Source organism: Trichomycterus rosablanca, chromosome 25 (assembly GCF_030014385.1).
Source record: "Trichomycterus rosablanca isolate fTriRos1 chromosome 25, fTriRos1.hap1, whole genome shotgun sequence".
Taxonomy (NCBI): domain Eukaryota; kingdom Metazoa; phylum Chordata; class Actinopteri; order Siluriformes; family Trichomycteridae; genus Trichomycterus; species Trichomycterus rosablanca.
This window is the reverse complement of record NC_086012.1, coordinates 2,343,478-2,371,311: the sequence shown is the minus strand read 5'-3', so window position 1 is coordinate 2,371,311 and position 27,834 is coordinate 2,343,478. Positions and strand designations below refer to the sequence as shown.

The 27,834-nt window shown below is 43.3% G+C and overlaps 1 protein-coding gene and 1 non-coding gene across 2 annotated transcripts; one reads left to right on the top strand and one right to left on the bottom strand.

Moving 5' to 3' along the window:
• Nucleotides 1–646: 646 nt before the first annotated feature.
• Nucleotides 647–27,043, top strand: LOC134302814 (collagen alpha-1(XXVI) chain). Its single transcript, XM_062988023.1, has 14 exons — nt 647–816; nt 1,552–1,674; nt 2,395–2,498; nt 19,000–19,061; nt 19,518–19,644; nt 19,834–19,941; nt 20,568–20,711; nt 24,196–24,231; nt 24,766–24,818; nt 25,126–25,188; nt 25,708–25,743; nt 25,841–25,894; nt 26,649–26,733; nt 26,907–27,043. Exons 1-14 carry the CDS (start codon nt 647–649, stop codon nt 27,041–27,043), a joined length of 1,302 nt encoding a protein of 433 aa, XP_062844093.1.
• Nucleotides 15,164–15,238, bottom strand: trnar-ccu (transfer RNA arginine (anticodon CCU)). The gene has a single exon. It is a non-coding gene; the product is annotated as a tRNA-Arg (tRNA).
• Nucleotides 27,044–27,834: the final 791 nt, after the last annotated feature.

Below are 27,834 nucleotides of genomic sequence, written 5' to 3'. Positions count from 1 at the left end.
GACCCCCTGTAGGACAAGTTTTTAATGAAAACAATGACCATGCTTATGCACCACCCTTGCTCACTGAGATTCATTTTTAAAAGCTTTACAAGCATTACAAATTGCTTTTATGTTAAGGAATTATACTGTACGATTTGTTTATGCAATTTCAGATAGACGAAATATAAAAATAGGCATTGATTTCAGTAGAGGTGCTTGCCGGACCCAGTGGGTTTCCAAACAGACCCACGTTGCATTATTTTTAGACCAGCTATTTTTAGATTTTAGGGACGTTGGACTTGACTAGTTTAGGGTGCCTGGGAAAACCTAAGAACTTCACGATACATGACTTGAGTCCTGCAGCAGATAGTCCATGTGCAAACTTTGTGCGTCATTACGCGCTCCGACCATTTGCTGAGCCACTTCAGTCCACTGGGAGGTCGAGCTGAGAAAGTGGGGGTGGTGTAATAAAACAACTCACGGGTGTTGGATCGATCTTATATACCTCGCCTGTTTGTATGCTCGGTCCTGCGAGCTCCTTGTTTGCGTTTTTTCGCTCTCCATAAGTTAAACTGAGGGAAACCAGTGTGCGGTAAACTGGTCCAGACCTGATGCGTCCGTGCGCCTCGCCGCTGCAGTGAACTGAATTTTGGTGCGTACAGGAGCGATGGCGCGTTGCGCGTTCTGGAGTGCGCTGTGTATCTTTTGCATGTTCTTCACTGGACTCTCACTGGGAACCGGCTTTATTTACCAGTTCCCTGCAGTCTCACTGCGCCAGGTGAGCTCAGAGCAAAGCGCCGCTGGAGCCCCGGCTGCGGGCATCAGTTCTCAGCGCAGGTAAGTCACCAGCACACTGTCCAGTGCGCACAACCTCAGTAACAGGTAAATCCTTACTGTTGGAGGTGCGTTACTATTGGTCAAGTGTTACCTGAGCGACCATCTGACCGGGTTGCCAAATTGGTTGATAGTAAGCATAATATATTTTTTAAGAGCATCTATTACGATACCTGAAATGCGGGTTCGAATCTATCTATAGCTGCAATCAATATTAGCACCAAGTCCAAGATATTCCTGCATTGCTGACTAAGCGATGAAGCATTTGGTCAAGCTGTTTATGCTGGTTGGCCACCTAGATTAAGCTGGTTATGCTGGTCAAACCACCAAATAGGCTATAGATTATTTTTCAGGTTATTTTCAGGTGAGCTCTTGGTGACTATTAGTGTCTGTAAACATAAGATGCATGTTTATGCAATGCTTATATATGTGTTCTGTGTTTACATGTGTGTCAGTAGGTCAGATCTGGTCAATATCAGGTCTGAGATACATCTAGAGTGTTCCATCAACAGTTTGGGCTTTATTGCCCACCTTGTGTGTATATACTTAAACTAATATTGCAGGTCAAGTGCTTTCAAACCAGTGGTTCACTGTCATCATTGTGCTTTGTTTTAAACGTTATGTGGTTATGGGCAACGTTGAGTGAATGTTGTAGCCCTCAGTACAGTGCTCATTTGGAGCCAACTGCCTTCTCACATGCTGAACTACCTTACAATTCTGACTTCTGTTTTACTCCAGGAACTGGTGCCAGTACACAGTATCAAAGACCATTACGTGCCAGGTGCACAACGGCACAGAGACGACTGTACAGAGAGTGTTTCAGGGGTGTCGATGGCCAGGACCCTGCTCCAAACTTATCAGGTACAAATTTTGCCATTTGGATGACGTATGACTATATGGATACTGTGACTGTTTGCAGACTTATCATTGCCGTAATAAATGCAACCCATGGTCATTTAAAGCTCTCTCAACTGTGGACAGTGTCATGCAGTGGCTATTTATGGTGCTTGTTGATAAGACTATATGTTTACCTTTCCACCAAGCATACTGTGACTTTTTTCCAGACTTTGGCAGAAGACCACTGTTCCATGTACTTACACTAGCAGCAACAGTCAATGACCATCACTAATAGTGAATTATGAGGCTGTGTCATGAATTTAAATGTCAATAACTTAATTCAATACAATAAACAAAGTGGAATAAAAAACTAGACAAAGAGGGTGTCCATTAAAAAGGATGCCTTTAAAGTTAAAGTGTCTGTAAACCTTTGAACTGAACTGGAATTAGTGATCATAGTGCAAATAGAGACTCCATTAGCTCTCTTTTGAGTTCATGGATAACAACTATAGGTTATAATCAAGGTTCAAGAAGCTTGATGGAACAATGAGACACTTTGACTGCCCAGTAATATAATTATCATCAATCAATACTGAAACATAATGAAACAGGCACCCACACACGTTGATGATATCCTTACCTGACAGGACTGGAGACGTAACCCAGAATTAGGAAAACAATGACAAAAAAGTGCAACCGTTGCTTGGCGTAGATACTCACGATGTGATTTCTCTTCATTGACAGTTACAGAGCTCTGGTTAGGCCTGCATATAAACTGGCATATCGACAGGTGACGGCACTGGAATGGAGGTGCTGTCCTGGATTCCTGGGTAATGACTGCAGTGAAGGTGGGTGCATGACTGAACCTCCTTTGTACTTTTTGTACTCGCTCTGCAAGTACTTCTTGAATCATTTTAGGTTGGTACGTGTCTGGTTTATGTCTGCAAATGCTTTGTTCGAGGAATCGCTCATGGTGGATGCTGGATGGTACTCTGTACTCATTGAAATCATATGTAGGGAATTAATAAACACTTTAGGATGGTCTCCGTTCCTCTGCTGTAGCTGGTATGTGGTTAATTGTTTCCATGGTTTTAATGTTTTTTAGGACGTTATGGAATAAGTAATGACTCCCGGCGTATCGTTTCTCAATGCAGTGCCCTGATTACACAAAGAATAGCATTAGGGAATGAATCATATAAACTTGGAGTACACGGCATGTGAGATCCGACTGCATGGGCTGTGCAGTCTCAGGCGTACAGTATGTTGGAACTCAGATTTCTCTGCAGCCGTCCATCCCTCATTGTTTCCTGCAGGAACGGCTAGATTACTCGACCCTCTCTCCTCTTTCGGCAGTAATAAGTGCCTGCGGTTTCACGGTCTCTAATCGCAATTCTTTTCTTTCTGTCTTTACTTTTCTAAAAAGAGTGAGATCATCTGCTACAGGCATTAAATATCAGCCCCCCACATCCACGCTGCACAGCTTTTTTATCATACATCCTAACCATCTAAACCCCAACCCTAACTCTACTCAGCCCTACTTAGCCCTTGTTTGTCGTTCCTTATGTTCTGCTCGTCATCACTCACTATCTGAACCGGTTCCAGGCCGGTTCCATGTCCTTGGGTCTGCTTCCCCATCCCACCACTTCATACCACAACATAAAGTGTTTCATATTGCCCCCCACACACACTTTAGCTTGCTTAGACCCAAGGAGGGAGAGGAAGGGTGGTTGGGGGGTAGGGGGGCTTTGGGGAGGCCGTCATGCTTGAGTCTGGGCCAGCCGTCTGGGCTGCAGAACATCTGGAAGTGCTGAGGGCTTTTTGGTGCTTGATGAAGCGAGCCAGCTAGGGTGAACACGCCGCTCACACACGGCTGGATTACACACATGCACAGACTGGAAATGGCGGGTATATTACCAGACTTGTGCAAGAGAACAAGGGCACTTCATCTGCCTGTTAATAGGGTGGGAAAGCAGCCAGGGACAGAACATTGAGACCCCAAAGATATCAGTCAGACAGAGGGCTGGATCTAGAAGGTGATTAGGCTTAACATGCGTGCTATTCAATTTACCAAAGCTGTAACTAACTACAGAGTGTGATCTGCTAATTATGCCTAAGAAGTGCAGTCAGATGGTGGGAATAATCAACCATGGAGCTGTTACAAGCTCAGGACTAAACAGAACATGCTTATTCAGCAACAGATTAATAATGTGGAGGGTTACAATAAATCTGATACGCCAAAGGTTTTGCCCCCCAAAAAGGGCACCAATCCATTGCAGTGCTAGCACACACACCCACTCATCCACACTAACTTACATACACACACCTAGGGGCAACAAAATGCAGCCAGCCTACGTTCTGTATGTTTTAGTTATATCTGATGAAACCAGGCCCCATTTTTAACCAATCTGATTCTTGACTGGCTTGTTAGCAGATTACTAAAGTGCATGTAAGATGTTGCCAAATACAGATTTTTCCAGCGATCTGAGTTTTTCGGCCAACTTTCTCAGCCCGTTTGAACCTCTCGCTCGGCATAAATCAAACCCAGTAATCAGCAATCTTCTTTCTTCCTGTACGCCGTCCTGCTCTGGCATTAAGGCACGCCGGTGTTTGCCACCTGGAGATCCTGAAGCCAGAGAAATGCACATCAGGATTGAAGTCGCTGGAAAGTGCTTGTATGGTAGTGTTTAGCAGGTTTAATGTTCAGCCTTTGTTCTCCCTGCTGATGAAGCAGCGCTGGCTGTTTGGGGAGGAAGAACAAATTAGTGAATCTTTCCACAAACTCACAAACGCTCGTGAGCCTCCGGGTACCTTCACGTCTCAGCAGAGGAAAACTCTGATACTCTGATTCTGACAGCTGGATGCTTTGCGCTCGCTAAACGGAAAGCAGAATTGTGCGGTAGTTGTAGCATTAATCTCTCTTGTTTGGCCAGCTTTGCTTTGTGTTAGGTGGGGGTCAGTGGGGTTTTGAGGTCTCACCACAGATGTTTGTTGTGGTGAAGATCAGGAGTCTTAGTTGGCCACTCCAGTAATGCTTTGGGTGGCTTGCTGAAAGAGAAACTTCCTTCCCGGTTTAAGCTTCATGGAAGATGATTTAACCCACTCTATCTATCTGTCTGTCTATCTATCTATCTATCTATCTATCTATCTATCTATCTATCTATCTATCTATCTATCTATCTATCTATCTATCTATCCATCCATCCTTCCATCCATCCATCCATCCATCCATCCATCCATCCTTCCATCCATCCATCCATCCTTCCATCCATCCATCCATCCATCCTTCCATCCATCCATCCATCCATCCATCCATCCTTCCATCCATCCATCCATCCATCCAGCCATCCATCTATTTATCCATCCATCCATCCGTTCGTCTGTCTGTCTATTTGTCTGTCTGTCTGTTTATCCATCCATCCATCCATCCTTCCATCCATCCATCCATCCATCCATCCATCCAGCCATCCATCTATTTATCCATCCATCCATCCGTTCGTCTGTCTGTCTATTTGTCTGTCTGTCTGTTTATCCATCCATCCATCCATCCAACTATCTTGTTGTATTTTCATGAAGTGAAACCCATCTGAACGTACTTTAAACGTCTGTGAATGTCTGGCCTGCGGGGGAACGTTTATAAGAGAGAATTTGAGGTCAGTAGGGAGTTTCCTTGCTGAGAGACAGAGAGATGCTTTGCACATCACAGACTCTAACCTCCATGTTTATTCACATATTTATATAAGACAGACCCCACTGGGATTCTCCATGGCCTTGTATCAAAACAGACCTCTCGAAACCATGTGTCCTTTATATTCTGCTCTTTTCATTCTGCTCATCCACATAGACCACAGAGGTGCTGGAGATATTTGTATATATTCATGAGCATGCTCTGTTTTCTCTCATATCACTTCATTTCCTCTCCCAAGAGGCAGAATCTCTCAAGAATCAGCATCAGTTTCTCAAGGAGTGAACCATCTTAAAAAGAGTGACACCGGTTCCCGAAAACGCTCCTAATTACAAATATTTACCTCTTCCAGTCAGTGCCCTTTGCCGAATTCCAAATACGGTATAAAACAAGGTTCTGTTAGGACCACTTTAGTTAATTGGCCTTTAATAGACAAAACAGATAAGTGCTGACATTCAGAGAGTGCTGCGTGCTTAAGTAATACGGTGGATGGCAAAAAAGCATTTAACGTTTTTACTTTTCCTTTGTAATGTAATAAACTTTGAGTGTAAATATTCACTCTCAAATTTACATACCGTTTACTTTGTACTTGACCAAAAAGTATGTATTTATGACCATATATTAAAGCAAAGATATGTTTAAAATGCAATTTAATAAGAAATATAACATCTAGACATTACAAATGAATAATACCTATTGTAATTAACTCTTTGGGTTTTTTGATCCATTCTTTTTGACTGATTATTTATTTCCTCAGGTTGACCTAAGTCTCTCTGATAGACTTGCAATTTCCAGACTTTCCAACAACCTTCAATGAGATTTAAGTCAGAAGGTTCTCTCGGCCATTGCATAAGTTCTGTTGTCCATGTTTATGGGTTAAATACCCTACAGTGTCAGTGCTACATAACGTTTAAGGGAAAGTTACTGACATGCTGTGTATTCAAACCCTTTAGACAAAGCATGTTGTGGGAAAGAAAAGTCAGTTTCATTCTTTGCATTACCTTCGGCGAAATGTATGTGTGTGCACTAATAGTCTAAGTCCTAAGAAAATCACATCCATATGGGACGAACAGGCGGAGCTCTGCACACTGAGAACTAAACCCACTACAACACCCACCTGACAAAGCCCAATCTTACCTAATGGTAGACACCCTTAAGGGGTTCAGGAGTATAAAGATGGTAAAGAATTGTTAAGTGAATCTGCCTACGTGAGATAATGTGTTCCAGTGCTTCGTTTTCACTCATGTCAAACATCAAGCAACCTTCAAGAGAAGCTCCTTTGGAATTTCTGTGCTAATTTGTAATAAAATGTGGTCTGATCTTCGTCCAACTCATAATGATAGACAAAGACTTCCTGTCTAAGTTCTGGTCTTTATTGAAGACATTCACAATCCGAGCTTGTTTAGAAGTCAGGTGTTACAGTTCATGAGAACCGACTGTATGTGTAGAGGTGTGGGTGTCAATCAAAACAAATCACTTGCCTATCCCTGTACATGACACCTCAGTGTCAGAGACCTCAGGCTAACAGCTGAAAGGATTTCCCATGGGGGAGGTCATTTCCAATGGCCAAAAACTTGAGTCTGATGAGACTGAGGACCATGTGCTCCAGCCTGAAGAATGAATGGGGGGTCATGTTGGGAGTGTTTGAGTAACGATAGCTGAAGTTCTACACAAGGCTGAGGAGATTTTTAGTGCTTCTTATATACTCTGCTTAGCTCTAGTGGAATGATTGATTTGGCGGCGCGGTGGCTCAGTGGGTAGCACTGTCGCCTCACAGCAAGATGGTCCAGGGTTCGATCTCCAGGTGGAGCTGGAGTGTCAGAAACAGAGCATGCTGAGACAGAGCATGCTGTCACACTACTGTAAGTCGCTTTTGATGAAGGCGTCTGCTAAATGCCGAAAATGTAAATGTAGCCGAACCATCATGCTTTTTACATTGAACATATCCGGACACTTAAGAAACATTCAATTCTGCAGCTTCTCTCTCTCTCTCTCTCTCTCTCTCTCTCTCTCTCTCTCTCTCTCTCTCTCTCGTGGCTCATCTATTCCTCCCTCATGTCATTGTGACCAATTCCTAGTTTGAAACTTTCCTCCCCGAGCCTGCTGAAGGGAAACAGCGCCAATAAAAACTAAAAGACACGGCGCTCTGTCGGACTGTCTGTAGACGTGCAGCCCATGCTTCATGCAAGCCACTGGATTTTAAGCAGACCCCAAATCTGCTGCAACCCCCCTCCTAAACGTCTAGATAAAAAACATGACTTTTATTCCGAATCACTGCAACACTGGATTCCAACACCACCACATGCACAAGTGATATGAAATACATTGGCATGGAAAATGTATGCGTGGTTTATTTAGTTTTGTGTCTCCAGTTCACCTCACTTGCACGTCTTTGTACTGTGGAGGAAACCGGAGCTCCTGGAGGAAACCCACACAGACACGGGGAGAACATGCAAACTCCACACAGAATACAGAATGGGCCCAGACCGCTCCACCTGGAGATCGAACCCAGGACCTTCTTGCTGTAAGGCGACAGTGCTACCCACTGCACCCCCATGCCATCAAATCATCCATGTGTCCATGCCAGAAGAAAACCTTATGTTTTTTTATCTAATCCAAAACGTAAACACCTGAGGCGACCGGCGCGTTCACGCTCTAACCAGGAGCGCATCGAACTCATGATGAGCTCAAACACGGCCAAGCTGCTCCAGTCGCCGATGTATTGGAAACATCTGCGTGTTGAATCCACGGCTGGTCACGAGCCAAATTGTGGGGGGAAATAATCGCCTGGTATTTTTGGCTCGGAGAAGGGCTGCTCAGCTGCGTGTGAGGTAGTCACAGCAGGAAGCTGTAAAAGGGATGAACGCTAGCTCTGCATGCACCGCTCGCTAACCCACGCTCCAGCCAAAGTCCAGTCCTGATGAGTAGGAAGCTCGCTACGTGCGCACTAATGACCTAATCAATACCTGATTTTTGCAGTTATGCGATTATTCAGGTGGTCACGTAAACACTCCGCTCAGAACAGTGAAACCTGAGCGCGGCCGTTTTCCGATTTCTAGAAATCTGATTAAGCCAGCTGGAGTTTAGCCCAGTAATCAGTTTATACAACGCATGTTACCCCCCATTCTCAGATTTCGGTTACATTTCTACATCTGTGCATGTGCTCCAAAATACTTAGACGGTATGTATGCTGGTTTAGTCGAGCCAGACTACGCTATGTGCTATTTTTTTCCATAAACATAAAATTGACTCTCAGACAGCGGTGGTAACATTTCAGGTACTGGTTAAGTTTGGAAAATGTATCCAGTGGAGTTTAGTGGTTAAGGTACCGGACTAGTAATCAGAAGGTTGTTGGTTCAAGCCCCACCTGCCACAGTGCCACTGTTGGGCCCCTGAGAAATGTATTCCATCATAACTGTAAGTCGCTTCGGATAAAAGCATCTGCTAAGTGCTGCAAATGTAAATGATAAATCAAATAAAAAATAGTTTGAAAATAAAACCAGAGCAAGGACACAGGGAGAACATGCCAACTTCACACAGAAATGACCCTAGAATTAAACCCAGGCTCTTCTTGGTGTGAGGCGGCCATGTGTATGTTGATAAGCAATGTTAAAACATTCAGGTCATTTCAGTGTTTAGCCATGAATTATTCAAACCTTAGTAAATCAACCAATATGTAATGATTGGCACTTAAACATGTTCACTCTTTTACTGGCGTAGACTATCTACTTTGTGTGCGATTCTTCATAATGTGCATATGAATGAGGTAGAATGAGGTAATGAAGCTACTAAGACATAACTATGCTTTTGGGGCAGTTCATGTTTAGTCCACTCAGATTATATGAACGGTGACTTTTACTTTTAAGGTGCACAGATTGCAAAGGTTTATAGTCTTGTTTCTTTCTAATTTATTAAATGTGTTTAATTAGGTTGAGATCAGGTGGTTGTGAAAGTCATAGCATACAATAATCATTTTATACTCGTTAACCTATTCAGTGACCCTTCCTGCTCTGTGGATAGGGTCATAATTAGCCAGGAAGTCACCATTCACATCAGAAAAGATTAGAGACGTTTTAGTATTTTGATTAGATGATCGTTCAGAGTTACTTCTTTGTGCTTATTTAGTCAGTCTGTTGTATAATTGACCATGTCATGCCACCAATGTTTCTTCCATATTGTTTGAGAGATGCATTCAGGCCTGCATTGTTCTCTTGGTGTATGACACATGTACCTGCCTCCTTATTCTTGCACCTTTTGATTCAGACCATTTCCTCTTGCCTTTGTGATCTGAAGTTAAAGTCAACTGGACCTGCTTGACATTTATATTTCTTTTATTTCCTATTTATTAGTGGTTTCTTCTAGTTTGTCATTTGTTTCTAGCTAGCTACAATACAAGATGCCTGGTAAAAGTACATTTGCCCCAATGTGTAAGACGCTGAGTATCAGTGAGTGACTAAAAACTTGTGATCGACTGGTACCATGTCCACAATCTATTCCAGCCTTGTTCTCAGTTCATTGTATCTGGTACTCACCCTGGATTGAATACGACCCTGATTACCTCAGAGCAGGAACTGATTACGTCAAATGCAGAACCGAATGAATGAAGTTGTGCGAGTCCTTCTGTAGCCCTCCATCAGTGTCCAGTTCTTCCAGCACTGAGTCCTTTTGGCTGGAGATTCTTTGGTTGGCGCGTAATTCTCAGCCTGACAAGAACATTGCTTCTACGTCATTCCTACGGAGGCTGTTCTTGACCTTCTTGATCAAAAATTCATTATTTATTATTCAAGCCTCTTTGTGTTGGCCTGAATTCTAGACACTGTAAAGAAACTTGATTAAATTGCAATGAACCATTGAACAAGTGAAGTCTTTTTTCCCCAAGTAGTTGCTTCCACCCCAAAAAATTTAGGACATATGCCTGAGTCTGTTGGTCAGATGTAATCCAACATCAAGGACCATGAAAAAAAACAACGAAATTTGCTGATCACATAGATGGGAAAATAAGCAGGAGGGGCTTTTTATGCATGGGTGTCTCTGACAACATGACCATATAAAGCTTGCTTGACAGTGAGCAGTGCTCTTTGTGTTCCAGCAGACTTGTTTTTTTTTTTAAATAAATTTTCATTTATGCATTTTCTCCCTTTTTAGTGCGTCCAATTGCCCGATTGCGTCATGCATCCTCTCCACCAATGCCGATCCCCACTTTGACCGAGGAGAACGAAGCTAACCCATGCACGTGGGCAGCATGCCATATGCATTTTGTCACCTACACTTTTACGGAGAGACACACCCTGAGAGCACTCTTTTCCCATCTCTGTGCATTAGTTATGAGAGAGACCCTATCTGGCTTAATCCCACCCATATCTGAACAACAGGCCAATCGTTGTTCATGTGGCCGCTCAGCCCAGTATTCGAGATCCCAGCTCTGGTGTTCCAGCGTGTGTTTTTACTGCTGCGCCACCTGAGCGGCCATCAGTAGACTTGTTTTTAATGGTTCTTGGATCACATCTTGCAATTCTAGGACAAAACCTTTATAAAGGGTGTGTAAACTTTAGATTTTAACTGTAAATGTACGATAACAGAGTAAATGTGTCACACAGCTTTGGACAATTTGGATTCTGGACAGTTCTGGACACCACTGGCGAGGCTGCTAATCTGTAACAAGAACCATTATGCAAAATATCAGGTGGCCAGAATTTTGAAGAGAAAATGAGGGACATTTTTACTTGGCAGACGTATATTATTTAAAAAAGCAATGTTAACATGTATAAAGTTCGGAGTTTCCAGCAGCAGGAGTGGGAAGGAATGGAACATTAGGTGTGTGTGATGGGTAGCTTGCTAAATCTGATTAACAGACTGGAAATCGATCAGCGAGTTGTGAGTATTGGAGAAGTTTGGAGATCTTACAACTGAGAATTTTAGGGTTTTTAGGGGTGTGATTGGTCATTATTATCCAGTAAGACAAGATGTGTGTAGAATAGCTGAAAATGTAGCTGAGAAAAACTAACAGGTGAAAAACAAACAATTATATCAATTTAATTATACACTGATCACCATAACATTAAAACCACCTCCTTGTTTCTACACTCACTGTCCATTTTATCAGCTCCACTTACCATATAGAAGCACTTTGTAGTTCTACAACTACTGACTGTAGTCCATCTGTTTCTCTGCATGCTTTGTTAGCCCCCTTTCATGCTGTTCTTCAATGGTCAGGACCCCCACAGGACCACCACAGATCAGGTATTATTTGGGTGGTGGATCATTCTCAGCACTGCAGTGACACTGACATGGTGGTGGTGTGTTAGTGTGTGTTGTGCTGGTATGAGTGGATCAGACACAGCAATGCTGATGGAGTCACTGCTGGACTGAGAATAGTCCACCAACCAAAAATATCCAGCCAACAGCGCTCCGTGGGCAGCGTCCTGTGACCACTGATGACCAACTCAAACAGCAGCGATAGATGAGCGACCGTCTCTGACTTTACATCTACAAGGTGGACCAACTAGGTAGGAGTGTCTAATAGAGTGGACAGTGAGTGGAGCTGATAAAATGGACAGTGAGTGTAGAAACAAGGAGGTGGTTTTAATGTTATGGCTTTCCTGTTCCATCCATAAAGAAGTTGACTAGTTTGGTGTACAGGAACTTCAGTGGTCAGAGTCCTGACCCCAGCTTCTCATTTAAATGTACCTTTAACTCAGTTTTCTACAGACACACTCCATAATCTTGTGGCTTGCCTCCCCAGAAGAGTGGAGGCTGTTATTGCCCCAAGTCCCATAATAATGCTCAGGTTTTGGAGTAGAATGATCAGCAAGTTCACGGTCATGTGATCCCAAACTTTTGGCCATATAGTGTACATAAGAGAAGCCTTCACTTTAATCCCTACCACAGAACCCACAGGGACTCATCGTTTCTTTGGTTGTGATTATTCTGAAATAAATATAAAAATTTTTTAAATTGATATAAAATTGCATTTGTGAGCTTCAGCAGTTAGACTTGGATACGCAGCGCATGCTGTAGCCGGACAGGCCGCGGTGTACTCGCTGTTAACGATATTTCACACCGTATCGGATTTCGGGAGATGATTATTTGCACAGATTTAGCAGAGCGTAATTTTTTGGCTGGTCGAACGGCTGCTAGCTCAGCGTTTAACGTGAGAGAGACACTGGACACGACGACAGATGTGTGAAGGAAGTGGATGTGGCTGATTTAACACCAGGATAAAACAGAGGAACCAACTCAACGTCATTGAAATCATGCTGCTAGTTGATCCCTGAGTCTTGGCGGTGCCACCGGCCTCAACAGACACAATTGGCCATGTCTAATGGAGGTGAGGCTGGATGGGAAATCACGTCCTTGGTGCTTCAACAGTGAACTCTGCTGTCTTTACAAAGCTAAAGCAAGAGGGGTGGAAGAATATGGTGGGTGTAGCGTGCGCCTCCATATATGCAGAGACCCCCATCTGTGTCTGGATGGGGCGTTCCGCTTTAATATGACGAAATCTTGTTATGTGTGTGTGTGTGTGTCTAGTCGTATCCAATTACCCGATTGCATTTCGCTTCCTTTCTACTGATGTTGACCTCCACTCTGACCGAGGAGAGCCGTGACTAACACACACACCCTCCGACACGTGTGCAGTATCGACCTCTTCTTTTCACCTGCACGATGCGGGTTCATATGTGAATCAGCTTTGTGTACAGAGAGACACACCCTGATCACATTATCCCCCGTCTCTGTCTCTGAGGTCGTAATTGCATCCGTTATGAGGAATCCCCTCTGGAACCCTCCCTTGAATAACAAGCCAATGGTTGTCCGTGTAGGCGCCCAGCCTGCCGGTCGCAGAGCTGAGATTTGAACCGATATGGAGCAACCTGAATTCTAAGATGGTCTAAGATGCCATCACAGTAGTTAACTGGTGCAAAAAGCAGTGGCATGTGTGGCACACGCCCTCACAGGTGTGTAAGAAGTGACCTGGTCAGGTGACAAACCGTTCACCATTTTTAACATGAGATATTAGAAGTATATATAGGGCAGTTGTAGCCTAGCGGATAAGGTACTGGACTAGTAATCAAAAGGCCACTGGTTCAAGCCCCACCACTGCCAGGTTGCTGCTGTTGGGCCCTTGAGCAAGGCCCTCAACCCTCAATTGCTACGACTGTATACTGTCACACTAGTGTAAGTCACTTTGGATAAAGGCGTCTGCTAAATACGGAAAATGTAATGAAATGTAAATATATGTTACACCAAGAGAACGGTACAGGCGTAAATGCCTGATCCCAGGTTGACTGGTGGCTGTTATGCTCTGGGATCCATACTGCTAGTACGGTGAAGGCGCACAGCTGACTCTTGCTCAGGGGACGCCAGCCAGCTCGAGGAAACAGCTGCTTGGTTTTGTTGGAACGAACACAGCTCGGCTGGTACATCTGGCTCTCTAACAATCACGTCCGGCCACAAACTGACCCCAACACTTAACAGCGCAAATGTCCGGGAGCGACCGGGCAGCGGGAGGCATTCCGTGGGTCACGCCTGGCCACACAATTCCTTTTACAATGTGTGTACTTTGGGTGGAAATCAATCCACCCGTTCCTTTAAGCGCCCAGTGGGCCGTGTCCCAGACCGTTCTGATTGACTGTTTTCTCTCAGTTCTTTCTCCCGCTCTTGTCCTCCCACCTTTCATCCACCTTTTTTTTTTGTTTTCATTTCTAAAACAAACCTTGAACTCTTGACTGGGACGTATAAATAACCCCGGCATCCCGGGATAAATCGGTAAGATTGTCATGCCCGGTGAGATCATGCTGTTATTGCAGTAATATTTATGAAAAAGCCGACGCGCCGTCCGTCCGCCCGCGCCCTTAAGAAGTCGTCTCGTGTTCGACGCAGCCGTGATGCATAACTTTCCGCAGATGTTTGGGCGCAGGGATTACCCCGAGATCCGGCTCCCTCCGTTTCTATCCTTTCTTTGTGTCACCCTATATCTGCAGTGATTCGGCATGAATCCCCTGTAACTGAAGAAAAGGCTAAACCTGTATGACCTCTCACCCCTTAGTCATGTGCCTTATGGCGTCTTGAACAACTGGTCCCGAAAATGATGGCATTCCACAAGACAGCTGCGGTGTCGAATGGTGCCAGGATCCGATTTATACAGGATATATTTGGCCGTGGAAACAAACTTCTGTCCTTCACATATTCTATGCCCATTATAAAGTAAAGCTTGCTTGACTGTGGACAGTGTCACTGTCTTTTAGCAGCTTATGCATGGCAGACCTGATGGGTTTTGATGGGTTTTGGGTTACACCTGATACTATGTACTTTTTAATGGGTGTGGTCAAACTAACCCTATTTATATAGGCACGAAATAATCTCCAGCTATAGAGAATTACAACCCTTACGACAGTGTGTAAACAATAAAACCACATGGAGCAGTGGTCTCTTTTCAAGGTTGAATCTTATGCTGATGGTCAGATGTAATCCAAGAACCTGCGATGAATTGAAAGCTAGAATTAGCTGAATTAGACACAGTTGTCACTGTCCACAGTCGAGCAAGCTTTGTACTGCAATTGACTTAGAAACTGCTCTGCAGAAAAGAAGCCCAATCGGAATCTCAATGGATTCTTTCAAAGGTCAGTTACATTTACATTTTCAGCATTTAGCCGACGCCTTTTTGAGACGGTATATATTGCAAGCAACTGAGGGTTAAGGGCCTTGCTCAAGGGCCCAACAGTGGCAACCTGGCAGATATGGGGCTTGAACCAGTGACCTTCCAGTTACTAGTCCTGTTAACCGTTGAGCTGCCACTGCCCTCAGCAAGCATCTGCAGACTCTTTGATTTGACTGAACAACCCAGATGGGACTTGAACCCACAATCCCTGGCTTAGGAGGCCAGTGCCTTATCCATTTGGCCACTGGGGCAGTTAGTAAATCTTCTGCTGAGAGGTGTTATGAAATGAAATGTCAGACCTAACCAAAGAACCATGAAAAACAGCTCCGCCACAAATTAGCAGTCATTTGAACAAGGGTGGCACTGTCCAAAATCGAGCGAGCTTATCTTGCCGCGGACCTAGAAGCTAAGTGTGTTGCTGATTACATCGACAAAGCAAAAGCAGGAAGCCTGAAGTTCTTCTTCTCCCCTTCAACCATGGGAACCATTCAGCTCTGCACTTGATTGCATCACGATAAAACAGAACATGTGACGTCTATATATGGTTAGAAACTGCTTTTCATTTCCACTCAGGCCTGAGAAGAATTTCAACACGATCCAGGCTCCAAATATTTTCCCAGATGTATATTCCCTATGGGTTCCAGTCCTCATAAACACAATGTTGTCTTTAGGTTCTGGTTGGTAAACACGGCGCTGGCAATACGTGGGTTTTTTAAACGCAGCCTGAGGAATCCTGCTCCTTCTCCTATGTAATTAAATCCTCCTAACAAACATCATGTCTTTTTAGGATCTGAGCTGTTTAAGATCTTATTTGGGTTTCATCTGTCCTCCCAAACCATCTACTAAATATGTTCCTGACTATCTACCATAAAGAGCTGTCTGGAAATGATCACGTCAAATTCCAGATCGTGTCTTTCAGCCCAGCCTCATTGTTTGGTTTTTGTTATAAAAAGGACTGTATGGTTTTTATTGGGGTGGTGGTGCGTATTCGTCACACCAAAGGATTGCAGTTAATTATAAACATATTGCACAAATAATGATGCTCAGATGCTTAGCACTTCAACAGCGACTCCTGTTGTTGGGTAGAGGAGTCGGACTGAGTGGTGGAAAGATGTACAGAGCATAGCATGATCCTCCTTACATATTTCGTCATATTTTTGTCAGTGTAAAGTTACAGTCCAAGGCTTCAAATGTGTTGATGAAGTTGGCATGTCCAGAAGCATCTTGGTGCGAAGCAGCGAGTCGTCATAAGACAGACAGACAGAAAACAAGCACTTCAGAAAGGAGGTGAAGAACGGAGGAGTAAACGACAGGAGCGACAGGAGAGGAAGTGAAAGAGTCTGTAGTCATGATGTTTCTGAAGATCGAGCTGATTTAGGGCTGGAATAATACAATAACAAGATGTAATCTGTTGTTCCAGTAAAGCGTGCCCATCAAGGGACTCACACGAGCCATTTATCTCCTGGCACTGAGGCGGGCATCCAGTGCCAACTCACTGCTGCTGGCTTCTGCTACTACATACTGTAATAAATGTGTGTGTGGTAGTTTGTAATATACAGTGTATCACAAAAGTGAGTACACCCCTCACATTTCTGCAAATATTTTATTATATCTTTTCATGGGACAACACTATAGAAATAAAACTTGGATATAACTTAGAGTAGTCAGTGTACAGCTTGTATAGCAGTGTAGATTTACTGTCTTCTGAAAATAACTCAACACACAGCCATTAATGTCTAAATAGCTGCAACATAAGTGAGTACACCCCACAGTGAACATGTCCAAATTGTGCCCAAGGTGTCAATATTTTGTGTGACCACCATTATTATCCAGCACTGCCTTAACCCTCCTGGGCATGGAATTCACCAGAGCTGCACAGGTTGCTACTGGAATCCTCTTCCACTCCTCCATGATGACATCACGGAGCTGGTGGATGTTAGACACCTTGAACTCCTCCACCTTCCACTTGAGGATGTGCCACAGGTGCTCAATTGGGTTTAGTCCATCACCTTTACCTTCAGCTTCCTCAGCAAGGCAGTTGTCATCTTGGAGGTTGTGTTTGGGGTCATTATCCTGTTGGAAAACTGCCATGAGGCCCAGTTTTCGAAGGGAGGGGATCATGCTCTGTTTCAGAATGTCACAGTACATGTTGGAATTCATGTTTCCCTCAATGAACTGCAGCTCCCCAGTGCCAGCAACACTCATGCAGCCCAAGACCATGATGCTACCACCACCATGCTTGACTGTAGGCAAGATACAGTTGTCTTGGTACTTCTCACCAGGGCGCCGCCACACATGCTGGACACCATCTTAGCCAAACAAGTTTATCTTGGTCTCGTCAGACCACAGGGCATTCCAGTAATCCATGTTCTTGGACTGCTTGTCTTCAGCAAACTGTTTGCGGGCTTTCTTGTGCGTCAGCTTCCTTCTGGGATGACGACCATGCAGACTGAGTTGATGCAGTGTGCGGCGTATGGTCTGAGCACTGACAGGCTGACCTCCCACGTCTTCAACCTCTGCAGCAATGCTGGCAGCACTCATGTGTCTATTTTTTAAAGCCAACCTCTGGATATGACGCCGAACACGTGGACTCAACTTCTTTGGTCGACCCTGGCGAAGCCTGTTCCGAGTGGAACCTGTCCTGGAAAACCGCTGTATGACCTTGGCCACCATGCTGTAGCTCAGTTTCAGGGTGTTAGCAATCTTCTTATAGCCCAGGCCATCTTTGTGGAGAGCAACAATTCTATTTCTCACATCCTCAGAGAGTTCTTTGCCATGAGGTGCCATGTTGAATATCCAGTGGCCAGTATGAGAGAATTGTACCCAAAACACCCAAATTTAACAGCCCTGCTCCCCATTTACACCTGGGACCTTGACACATGACACCAGGGAGGGACAACGACACATTTGGGCACAATTTGGACATGTTCACTGTGGGGTGTACTCACTTATGTTGCCAGCTATTTAGACATTAATGGCTGTGTGTTGAGTTATTTTCAGAAGACAGTAAATCTACACTGCTATACAAGCTGTACACTGACTACTCTAAGTTATATCCAAGTTTCATGTCTATAGTGTTGTCCCATGAAAAGATATAATGAAATATTTGCAGAAATGTGAGGGGTGTACTCACTTTTGTGATACACTGTACACCGATCAGCCATAACATTAAAACCACCTCCTTGTTTCTACACTCACTGTTCATTTTATCAGCTCCACTTACCATATAGAAGCACTTTGCAGAGAAACAGATGGACTACAGTCAGTAATTGTAGAACTACAAAGTATTTTAACCTGCTTTTACCCTGTTCTTCAACCACAGAGCAGGTATTACTTAGGTGGTGGATGATTCTCAGCACTGCAGTGACAATGACATGGTGGTGGTGTGTTAGTGTGTGTTGTGCTGGTATGAGTGGATCAGATACAGCAACACATCTGGAGTTTTTAAACACCTCACTGTCACTGCTGGACTGAGAATTGTCCACCAACCAAAAATATCCAGCCAACAGCGCCCCGTGGGCAGCGTCCTGTGACCACTGATGAAGGTCTAGAAGATGACCGACTCAAACAGCAGCAATAGATGAGCGATCGTCTCTGACTTTACATCTACAAGGTGGACCGACTAGGTAGGAGTGTCTAATAGAGTGGACAGTGAGTGGACACGGTATTTAAAACACTCATACCAGCACAACACACACTAACACACCACCATGTCAGTGTCACTGCGGTGGTCCTGTGGGGGTCCTGACCATTGAAGAACAGCATGAAAGGGGGCTAACAAAGCTTGTAGAGAAACAGATGAACTACAGTCAGTAATTGTAGAACTACAAAGTGCTTCTATATAGTAAGTGGAGCTGATAAAATGGACAGTGAGTGTAGAAACAAGGAGGTGGTTTTAATCATATGGCTGATCGGTGTATGCTGGCTAACCAAATCACCAGAAGTTCTTTTATGGTGTCCGTGTGCTTTGTTTAAAAATAAAATAACAATGTTTTCTCTCTCTCTCATGCAGAATGTATGAACTGTACAGGTTACACTGATCTCAGCAAACGCCTGAACACCATCGAGTCAAAGGTAAGAGCTACAAAAATCCCCCAAACTCCCAAAAGTATTTGCTGCATTTATTAAAATATCCTGGATAGTAATAGGGACAGGATGATAGCGCAGTGGGTAGTGCTGTCACATTTCATTACATTCAACCCCTATGGAAAGGGACCTGTTACGTAGCCCTGAGGTACACCAGGATGATTAACATGACGTCTTTCTATAATAGCAAATAACCACCTTCCTCTCGAATTCAGGAATGTTTTGACAAAGGCTAATGTGACTTAAGGTGGTCCGATGTTCTGGTACGTTCTAACCACTTGACATCAGTGTTTAGTCTAACACCTTTAACTAATTATTTTTCACTCTAGTGAACTAATCAGAAGCCAGACTGAAATCCCCAATTAACACCTCAGATTAGGAAACGGTTCTAGTTTTTTTGGGGGGGGGATATTGCTCAAACAAAGACATTCGGTTGTGTTTCAGATCAAGTTGTTGGAGCAGGCTGGACCTCAGCTTCCATCCATTAACACTTCGCCAGAAAGATCCACAGATAATGAAGTAGAAGGATCAAAGCCCACCACTATGGGACCCCCGATATTCTGGCAACCAGGTGAACCGATTACCTTCCATCACTTTTTTTAAATGGTTTGAAATCAGAGCTCAATAGTCACTTCCACAGTACATTTAATCTTCAGTATAAATATCATAACATGTTCTTCACATTTATTTGCTGTTTTGGACCAATACAACACTGGGAGCTGGGAGTTTAAGGCAGCACTGTCGTGTCTTCCCCGTACAGGAACGAGGAATTCGCCAGGCCTGGTGGGACCTCCTGGCTTACCTGGCTCATCAGGACTTCCTGGACCTGCAGGAGAAAAAGGAGCCCCAGGCCAACCAGGACCCAGAGGTAAAAAACATCATTAACCTCTTAGGCCAGTGAACCCATTTTAAAGGCTTTGTCACCTTGTGGATTAGTACAGTAGTTCAGTGGGTCGCACTGTCACCTCATGGCAAGAAGGGCCTGGGTTTGATTCCCCAGGGTCCATTCGGTGTGGAGTTTGCATGTTTGTATTAATTGTAAAAAATCTCCTCTGATGCCGTTTGCATCTTTAGCGACCTGACGTGGGGTCCCGACCACAACCTGCATAGTCTATTGTTTATGGAGAATAGAATGTTTTTATATATATTGGTGTGTCTGTGAAAACAAGCTTCATAGCACAGAATCAGCGCTGGATGACGTAACTGAATACGTTTCTGTTTTCATCTGCATTCTTTACCACTGACCATAATATTACTTTTGCGAGGCATGCAAGATGATCAGAACCTAAAAGAATGCATTAAGGTGTCCCACCCGGTTTAGTACTAGGCATGTTATTGTTTACATTCTCCATATCATGAAAAGTATCTGACCATAAGCTTGCTGGACATCCCTGCTGGGCCTCACCTCCAGTCCAGCCTTATCCAGACTCAAATTGTACTACTGTGTGTAAATCAAATGATATGGGTTGCTTATATTTCTGTATATTTCTGCAGGCCTGAAGGGGGAAAGAGGTCTTCCGGGAGAAATTGGTCTTCCAGGGCCACCGGGACCACCAGGGCCTCCAGGACAGCCAGGCCTGACCAACTCTATCCCACTGAGAGGGGATGTATTTCAGCTTACCAGTGCAGCTGAACCAGGTGAGTTTATCGACCTGTGTTTTTTAAATGTCTCAAAGTCTCTAAAACTAAGCTACATACTTGCAGCTTACTGGCCTTCCCTAAACTGTTCCCACAAATTGCCAGCATGTTATTTATTTTATATGATTGATTTAATACGCCTGTTTGTAATTAATAGGTCTGAAACTGGCAGCTGTAACCTAGTGGTTAAGGTACTGGTGCAGTAATCAGAAGGTTGTTCAAGCCCCACCACTGCCAGGTTGCCACTGTTGGGCCCTTGAGCAAGGCCCTTAACCCTCAATTGCTTAGATTGTATACTGTCATAACTGTAAGTCGCTTTGGATAAAAAATGCTGAAAATGTAAATGTGAAACACCTAGCTCAGTAATTAAGAGGAGTGTCCACATACTTTTGGACACATGGTGTGTAAAACCAGTTTAAAACCAATAACAATGATCTATATATAGAATTTGATGTACACAAGTTAAACAATCGTCTTCACTTTTACTGGAATCCGTCGACTTTTCCAGTAAATCCGTTCACCGGGGAGACTCGGCGTTCAAAGCTAACTTGAAACCGCAGCCTCAGGTTTCTTCCTGCGCGGACACACTCATACATGCACACCCAATTTCTTACAGATGTTGTCAGGGATCGTTTCGCATAATTGACTTTATGCAACACGATCGCCAAGAACAACTGCATTGTTTTGAGCTATTATTGTCCTGTGACTGAACCGTGCGGCGCTGATTAGCATTTCCGAAACCGATGGCGTACCTTTCTGTCATGCTAGATTTTCTACGCTACATTCCCTCCATCAGAATAAAAGAATTTCCACATGGAAAAATATATGGAAATTGAGAGAGGGAACATATTTACATTTTTAATGATGTGATGTGGGTCTCAGAACGACTGCAGTTATTAGAAGATTGTAGCTGCGGTATTTATTACAAAAATAAACACACAAAACATGTGTGCACCATCTAACCTATAGAGTTCAGATCTTTCAGCCACACTTGTTCCTGAATGGTGTGTAAAATAAACAATATGCTTCCATCTTTGAGGCAACAGTTTGGGAAAGGACCTTTTGAAGCATGATCGTACACATCAAACATTGTTGGGATACATTAGAACGTTAACTTTTGGCAAAACGGGCACAAATTTCCATAGACACCCTCCAAAATGCATAAAAAGCCGCTTTTAAGAAGAGTGGGGGCTGTTATCAGAAATACTACATCATCTAAAAGACTCAGGATCAGACTACGGCGGAAGTGCATTAGTGAAGAGACGCTTGAAAGCGGCGCCACCTATCGTCCACACCTGAAGATGCTCTTTCTATCCAACCACTTTCACGTGTTAGGAGATGCACAATAAACTGTCTTTCAGCAGTGGTGTATAAAGTATAAAAGTACAAATATCTTACCAGAAATGTACTTTATAGCTTGTATAACCTTAACAATGGAGCCGACCTCACACCTAAAAAACGAGTTCTTCACAACATAAGAATTTATAGAACAAAATACATTTTCTTTCTTAACTCTGAACATGATTTGTGCCGAATCATCATTACAATCACCTGCTGACAACAGGTTGTTTACAGGCTTAAAAGACCGATCTTCATATTTTTCAAAATTCTGACCGTTTTTATAAACAGCATTTACTGTTACTTTCAGTACTTAAGTAAATTCTACTTTCAGTACTTAAGTAAATTCTACTTTCAGTACTTAAGTAAATTCTACTTTCAGTACTGTACATTCTACTTTCAATACTTAAGTAAATTCTACTTTCAATACTTAAGTAAATTCTACTTTCAATACTTAAGTAAATTCTACTTTCAGTACTGTATATTCTACTTTCAATACTTAAGTAAATTCTACTTTCAATACTTAAGTAAATTCTACTTTCAATACTTAAGTAAATTCTACTTTCAATACTTAAGTAAATTCTACTTTCAGTACTGTATATTCTACTTTCAATACTTAAGTACTGTACATTAAACATCAGATACACCAAGACTTACTCAAGTAATATTCTAAGAGGTGACTTTTACTTCTATCAAAGTAGAAGTACTTTTACTTTTACTTTCAATACTTAAGTACATTCTACCTTCAACACGTAAGTACATTCTACTTTCAATATTTAAGTACATTCTACTTTCAGTACTTAAGTACATTTAATATCAGAAAATTACTTTTGATACTTAAGTACATTAAACATCAGATACTTTAAGACTTACTCAAGTACTATTTTAAGAGGTGACTTTTACTTCTATCACAGTAAATTTCTGGTAAGATACTCGTACTTTTATACTTTATATACCACTGCCTTTTAGGCAGGTGTGTCAGTTTTTGTGCAAAATCCACTTAAAAACTGGCACAAAGCTTCTCCAAGACTTGCAATGGTAACTGCTGTCAAAAGAGCTCGTATAAAGGGTCTCATTTATTTTATTAATGTTTGAACAACATGTTTATATAAACATGTTTTCACTTCATTATTATGGGTGATTAAGTGTAGACTGATGGGTAAAATTGCTGTTATATCCATTCAAAATCAAAGTCTGAATACTTTCTGAATCCACTATAAATATAGACAGTGGAAAAGGGGACCAGAAAGTCCTTGTTAGGTCCCTAAATAAAGCCAGAGCTCAGTGTGTGCTGTGTTACTACAGTCCCTGTGCTCTAAATATGACATACACACAGTAAATGAAACTCCTATCAGCACTTTTCTGAGGAGCCACCAGGGTACAGCAGAGTTCTGCTCTCGTTCCACCTGAGCTGAACTGTTTTTGATTAGTAATCTGGCTGGAGTGCAAATCAACTCTAATTTGTAAGCTGTCAGCGCTGCCGTCTGCTTTTGGAAGCTCCTTGCCAAAGAGCACCGGCGTGTAAACGCGAGGGTGAAATGTTCCACCCCTCCCCAGGCCTGCCCAAGTTCCAGAAATTGGTTCCAGAGGGATCTTGCCAGGCCGGCCGAGCTCTTCCAAGCAGCTTTGCAGTTTTCAAAGCGGGAGGAGAAGGCGTGTGTCTGTTGGGCTCCCTGGAGGCCGAATGCAGACCTGAGTGCTGATGCGGGGTTGGTAGTGGAGACCTTCAGCTCGGTCTCCAGAGACACAAACTGAGAGCGGATGTGACTGAATGTGGACACACGGTACAATACACGGCACGGTCCTGATCAGGAACTCATTATATTGGGTGTATAAATAAAAGATGCTTACGGTTTTATAGCAGACACAAACAGTCTGCAGATCTTCTGTGTGGATCAGTTGTTCATGGTCTGGTTTGTCTCTAAGGGCAGTTGTAGCCTAGTGGTTAAGGTACTGTACTAGTAAACAAAAGGTCACTGATTTAAGCTCCACCACTGCCAGGTTGCCACTGTTGGGCCCTTGAGCAAGGCCCTCATCCCTCAATTGCTTAGACAATTTTTAAATAGTAGGTGGTAAAGACACCAGACTCACTAATGTATGAAGTTATATGGCATTCATGTTAACCGATGTTGTGTTGTCTGTGCAGGACATGTTGGACCTCCAGGCCCACCCGGTCCTTCCGGTATGAAACAAAACCCCACACATTTATTTTGTTTACATACACTTGTAAAGGACGTGTTTGTCATGGCAGTCCACGGATTTCAGTGATTTCTGCTACTGCTCTTTTTGGGGGGCTAACAGATTAAACAATTGGCTTCTTTGGTCCAAAAAGTTGTATAGTAGTTTAATTCTGTGACCTGGCCTCATTAATAATCATTAATAATTCCTCATTAATAATCAGAGACTATATACATTTGCACCCATAAACAAGCACATGGAACATTGGTGTTTTGCCATGGTTGAAAAGCAAAGCCAAGTCCATAGTCAAGCGTGTTTTACATCACCATGGACTAACAGGCTCCTCTAGTAAGAAAAAAGTCCCTGCTTTAGAATCAGCATCTAAAAGCTGAACTAAAGACCCAGCAAACATCTTTAACCCTCTCACAGAGCAAAAATACTTGCATAAATCAGTAAAACCCCGAGACATGAAGTTTGTGTGTATGTAAACGTTTGCTTCTAACTGTGTATCAACACTAAATGTGTTTTTATTGCTCAGGTGCCCCGGGGCCTGCTGGAGCTCCTGGTCTCCCAGGTTTACCTGGAGAAGATGTGAGTATGTCTTGCATCTCTCTGCCCATATAAACAGTGCTGCTTTTATTGCATTTATTACAAAGTACTTAAATGGTAATTGTTTCCTGCCAAAGTAAAAAAAAAAAAAGGTCATCCATGATCACAGCCAAGCAAGCTTTACACTCGTCTATGTTATCAGCAACATGATTTAGTTACGTCTTCCACAGCGGCATCTAAGTATCTGAGTATGTACAAATTTCAGTCACAGAAAATGATCAGCTCTGTGTGTGTGTGTGTGTGTGTGTGTGTGTGTGTGTGTGTGTGTGTGTGTGTGTGTGTGTTTCAGGCAGCGAAAGGCCTCCCAGGCAAAGCCGGAGAACCGGGGCTCAAAGGAGACCCAGGTGACAGGGTGAGCTTTCACAACATAATCAGACATAAAATGTGATGGAATGTGATGGCAAGTGAGTCCGAGGGACCTGAAGTGAGAATTTACTGAGTCTCCATAACGTGCTCGTACAAATTAGAATCCAAAAGTATGAGGATGCCTGGCCATGAGCTTGTCGAACATAGCATTCCAAAACAATGCGCATTATTATGCAGTTTGCTTTCCTTTGAGCCTATAACAGTCTCAGTATTGTGTCAGTGAATGTGAATGTGTGCCCTTTCAGTCAAAAGTGCATTTGTGACACTGGCACTGATAAGAAGGCTTGGCTCACAGTTGATGTTCCAATTTTTCCTGAAGTCATGCTGGAACTGATAAAATCTCTTGTGTGTATTCTATATTATTATTATATTAACTCAATAACTATCAGGAGTGTCCAGATACTTTTGGACATATACTGTAGCATATAATAGCTTTATTGAAGCTTTATTAGTGATTATTAAAGAACTTGAATGCCTGAATAATTGTTATTACCTGTTCGTACAGGGACCCCCGGGATTAAGCGGAGAGCAAGGCCAGCCTGTAAGTGTGTCTTGCATTCATAACAGCACAGACACAAACTCACTCGTGCTTTTGGCGTCCGAGGATTTAATCTTTGTTTTGCTTTCTCCTCTCACAGGGCGTGGCCGGTGCTGAGGGGCAAAAGGGAGAGCCAGGGGACAGTGTGCCTGATGTGAGTCAGTGATATACTGTTTCTTTCTGTATAGACAAAAGTATTGGGACACCCCTTCTATATTAAATTCATGCGACTCAGCAACAACAGTTATAACCAGGTCTAATAAAGGAGATTATATCATATAACTTTCCCCTGGCTGCCCGGCCGGGGGGTCGAACCCATACCCTTCTTGCTGTCAAAAGAAAACATTATGCGCTGCCCCACCGTGCCCACCCTACAGGAAGAAAACAAAGACAATATATTTTAGTCCTGGTTTGTATTATATAAGGGCTCCTGACGTATAGTTGAGGTACTGAACTATCAATCAGAAGGTTGACGGTTCAAGCCCTTTTGCATTTTCCCCCTAATTTTTCTCCCAATCTAGTCATATCCAACTACCCGATTGCATTACGTTTCCTCTCTACTGATGTTGACCTCCACTCTGACTGAGAAGAACCATGACTAACACACGCCCCCTCCGACCTGTGTGCAGTATCCGACTGCATCTTTTCACCTGCACCAGGCGGGATCATATGCTGATCAGCTTTGTGTACGGAGAGACACGCCCTGATCACATGATCCTCCGTCTCTGTGCAGGTGCCATCAAATCAGCCACCGATCATTGTTCATGTAGCCGCCCAGCCTGCCGGTAGCAGAGCTGAGATGACAACTGATGAGAACCACCTGAGTGCCTCAAGTTGATAATGATTGCTAATGATTGGATTGTTAGTCGAATCAACTAGATAACTGGTTGTACTGGATGAATTTGCAGGCTGAGGGAGTCCAGCAGCTGAGAGAGGCGCTGAAGATCCTGGCTGAGCGAGTTCTCATCCTGGAACACATGATCGGCATCCACGGTAATGAAGCTCCTGTAGCTATTTATTAAGGGTCCATCAGTTTGGTCTCTTTATACAAAAATAACCACCATCTTTAAGTTTTGGTCTCCAGCACTCAGAGACCGGAGATGGACGTCACTGTTGAACTATCAGTATTAATGTGTGTGTGTGTGTGTGTGTGGGTGTGTGTTTAGAGAGCGGAGGTGAAGCCGGTTCCGGATTGAACAGTCTGACAGATATTCTTCCTCTTCCCGGGTTTAAGATCAAACGAGCCGAATCGCTCAGACTCGCCTCTTCTCTCCACACCGGCCAGCAGAGGAAAAACGTCTGACCTGAACATTCGTGGTTCAGCGTAACTGCCATTTATTGCTGTTTATTAATTATGAAGTGAAGTCGCAGCGAACGGCACTTTTATTCGTATGAGAAACTTGTGTATCATTAATACAGACGGGTGACAAATCAAAGGAAAAATAATAATAATAACAGAGACACCAGGACAACTCTCAACTCAAAATCTCACTATATAATCTACACTATATGGACATGAAATATTTGGACACCCCTTCATGTGTTTCATTCACAACAGTCTCTAACAGGTATAATAAATCAGTCATATCAAGGAAATTATGTGCTTCCAGCTTTGCAGCAACAGTTTAGGGAAGGCCTGTTGTACCTCTATGTACAAAGCAAGCTTTATATTAAAGAAACTCCAGTGTCCTGCACAGTGCCCTGACCTCAACAGCTTTGGAATGAACTGGAACATCAACGGAGGCTTTCTTGCCCAGCATTAGGGGCAGTAGGCAGTTGTAGCCTAGTGGTTAAGGTACTGGGCTAGTAAGCAGAAGGTTGCTGGTTCAAACCCCACCACTGCCAGGTTGCCACTGTTGGGCCCTTGAGCAAGGCCCTTAACCCTCAATTGCTTGGACTGTGTACTGTAAGTCGCTTTGGATAAAAAGCGTCTGCTAAATGCTGAAAATGTAAATATAAAAGCATTACCACCCAGCCATACAAATGCTTTCATCTTTTGACTGAATGGGCACAAATTCCCACAGACACACTTAAGAAGCCCTCTCAGCTCACTCTATTTTAATACTGTTTGTTTTTTAAATGAAATGTCCGACA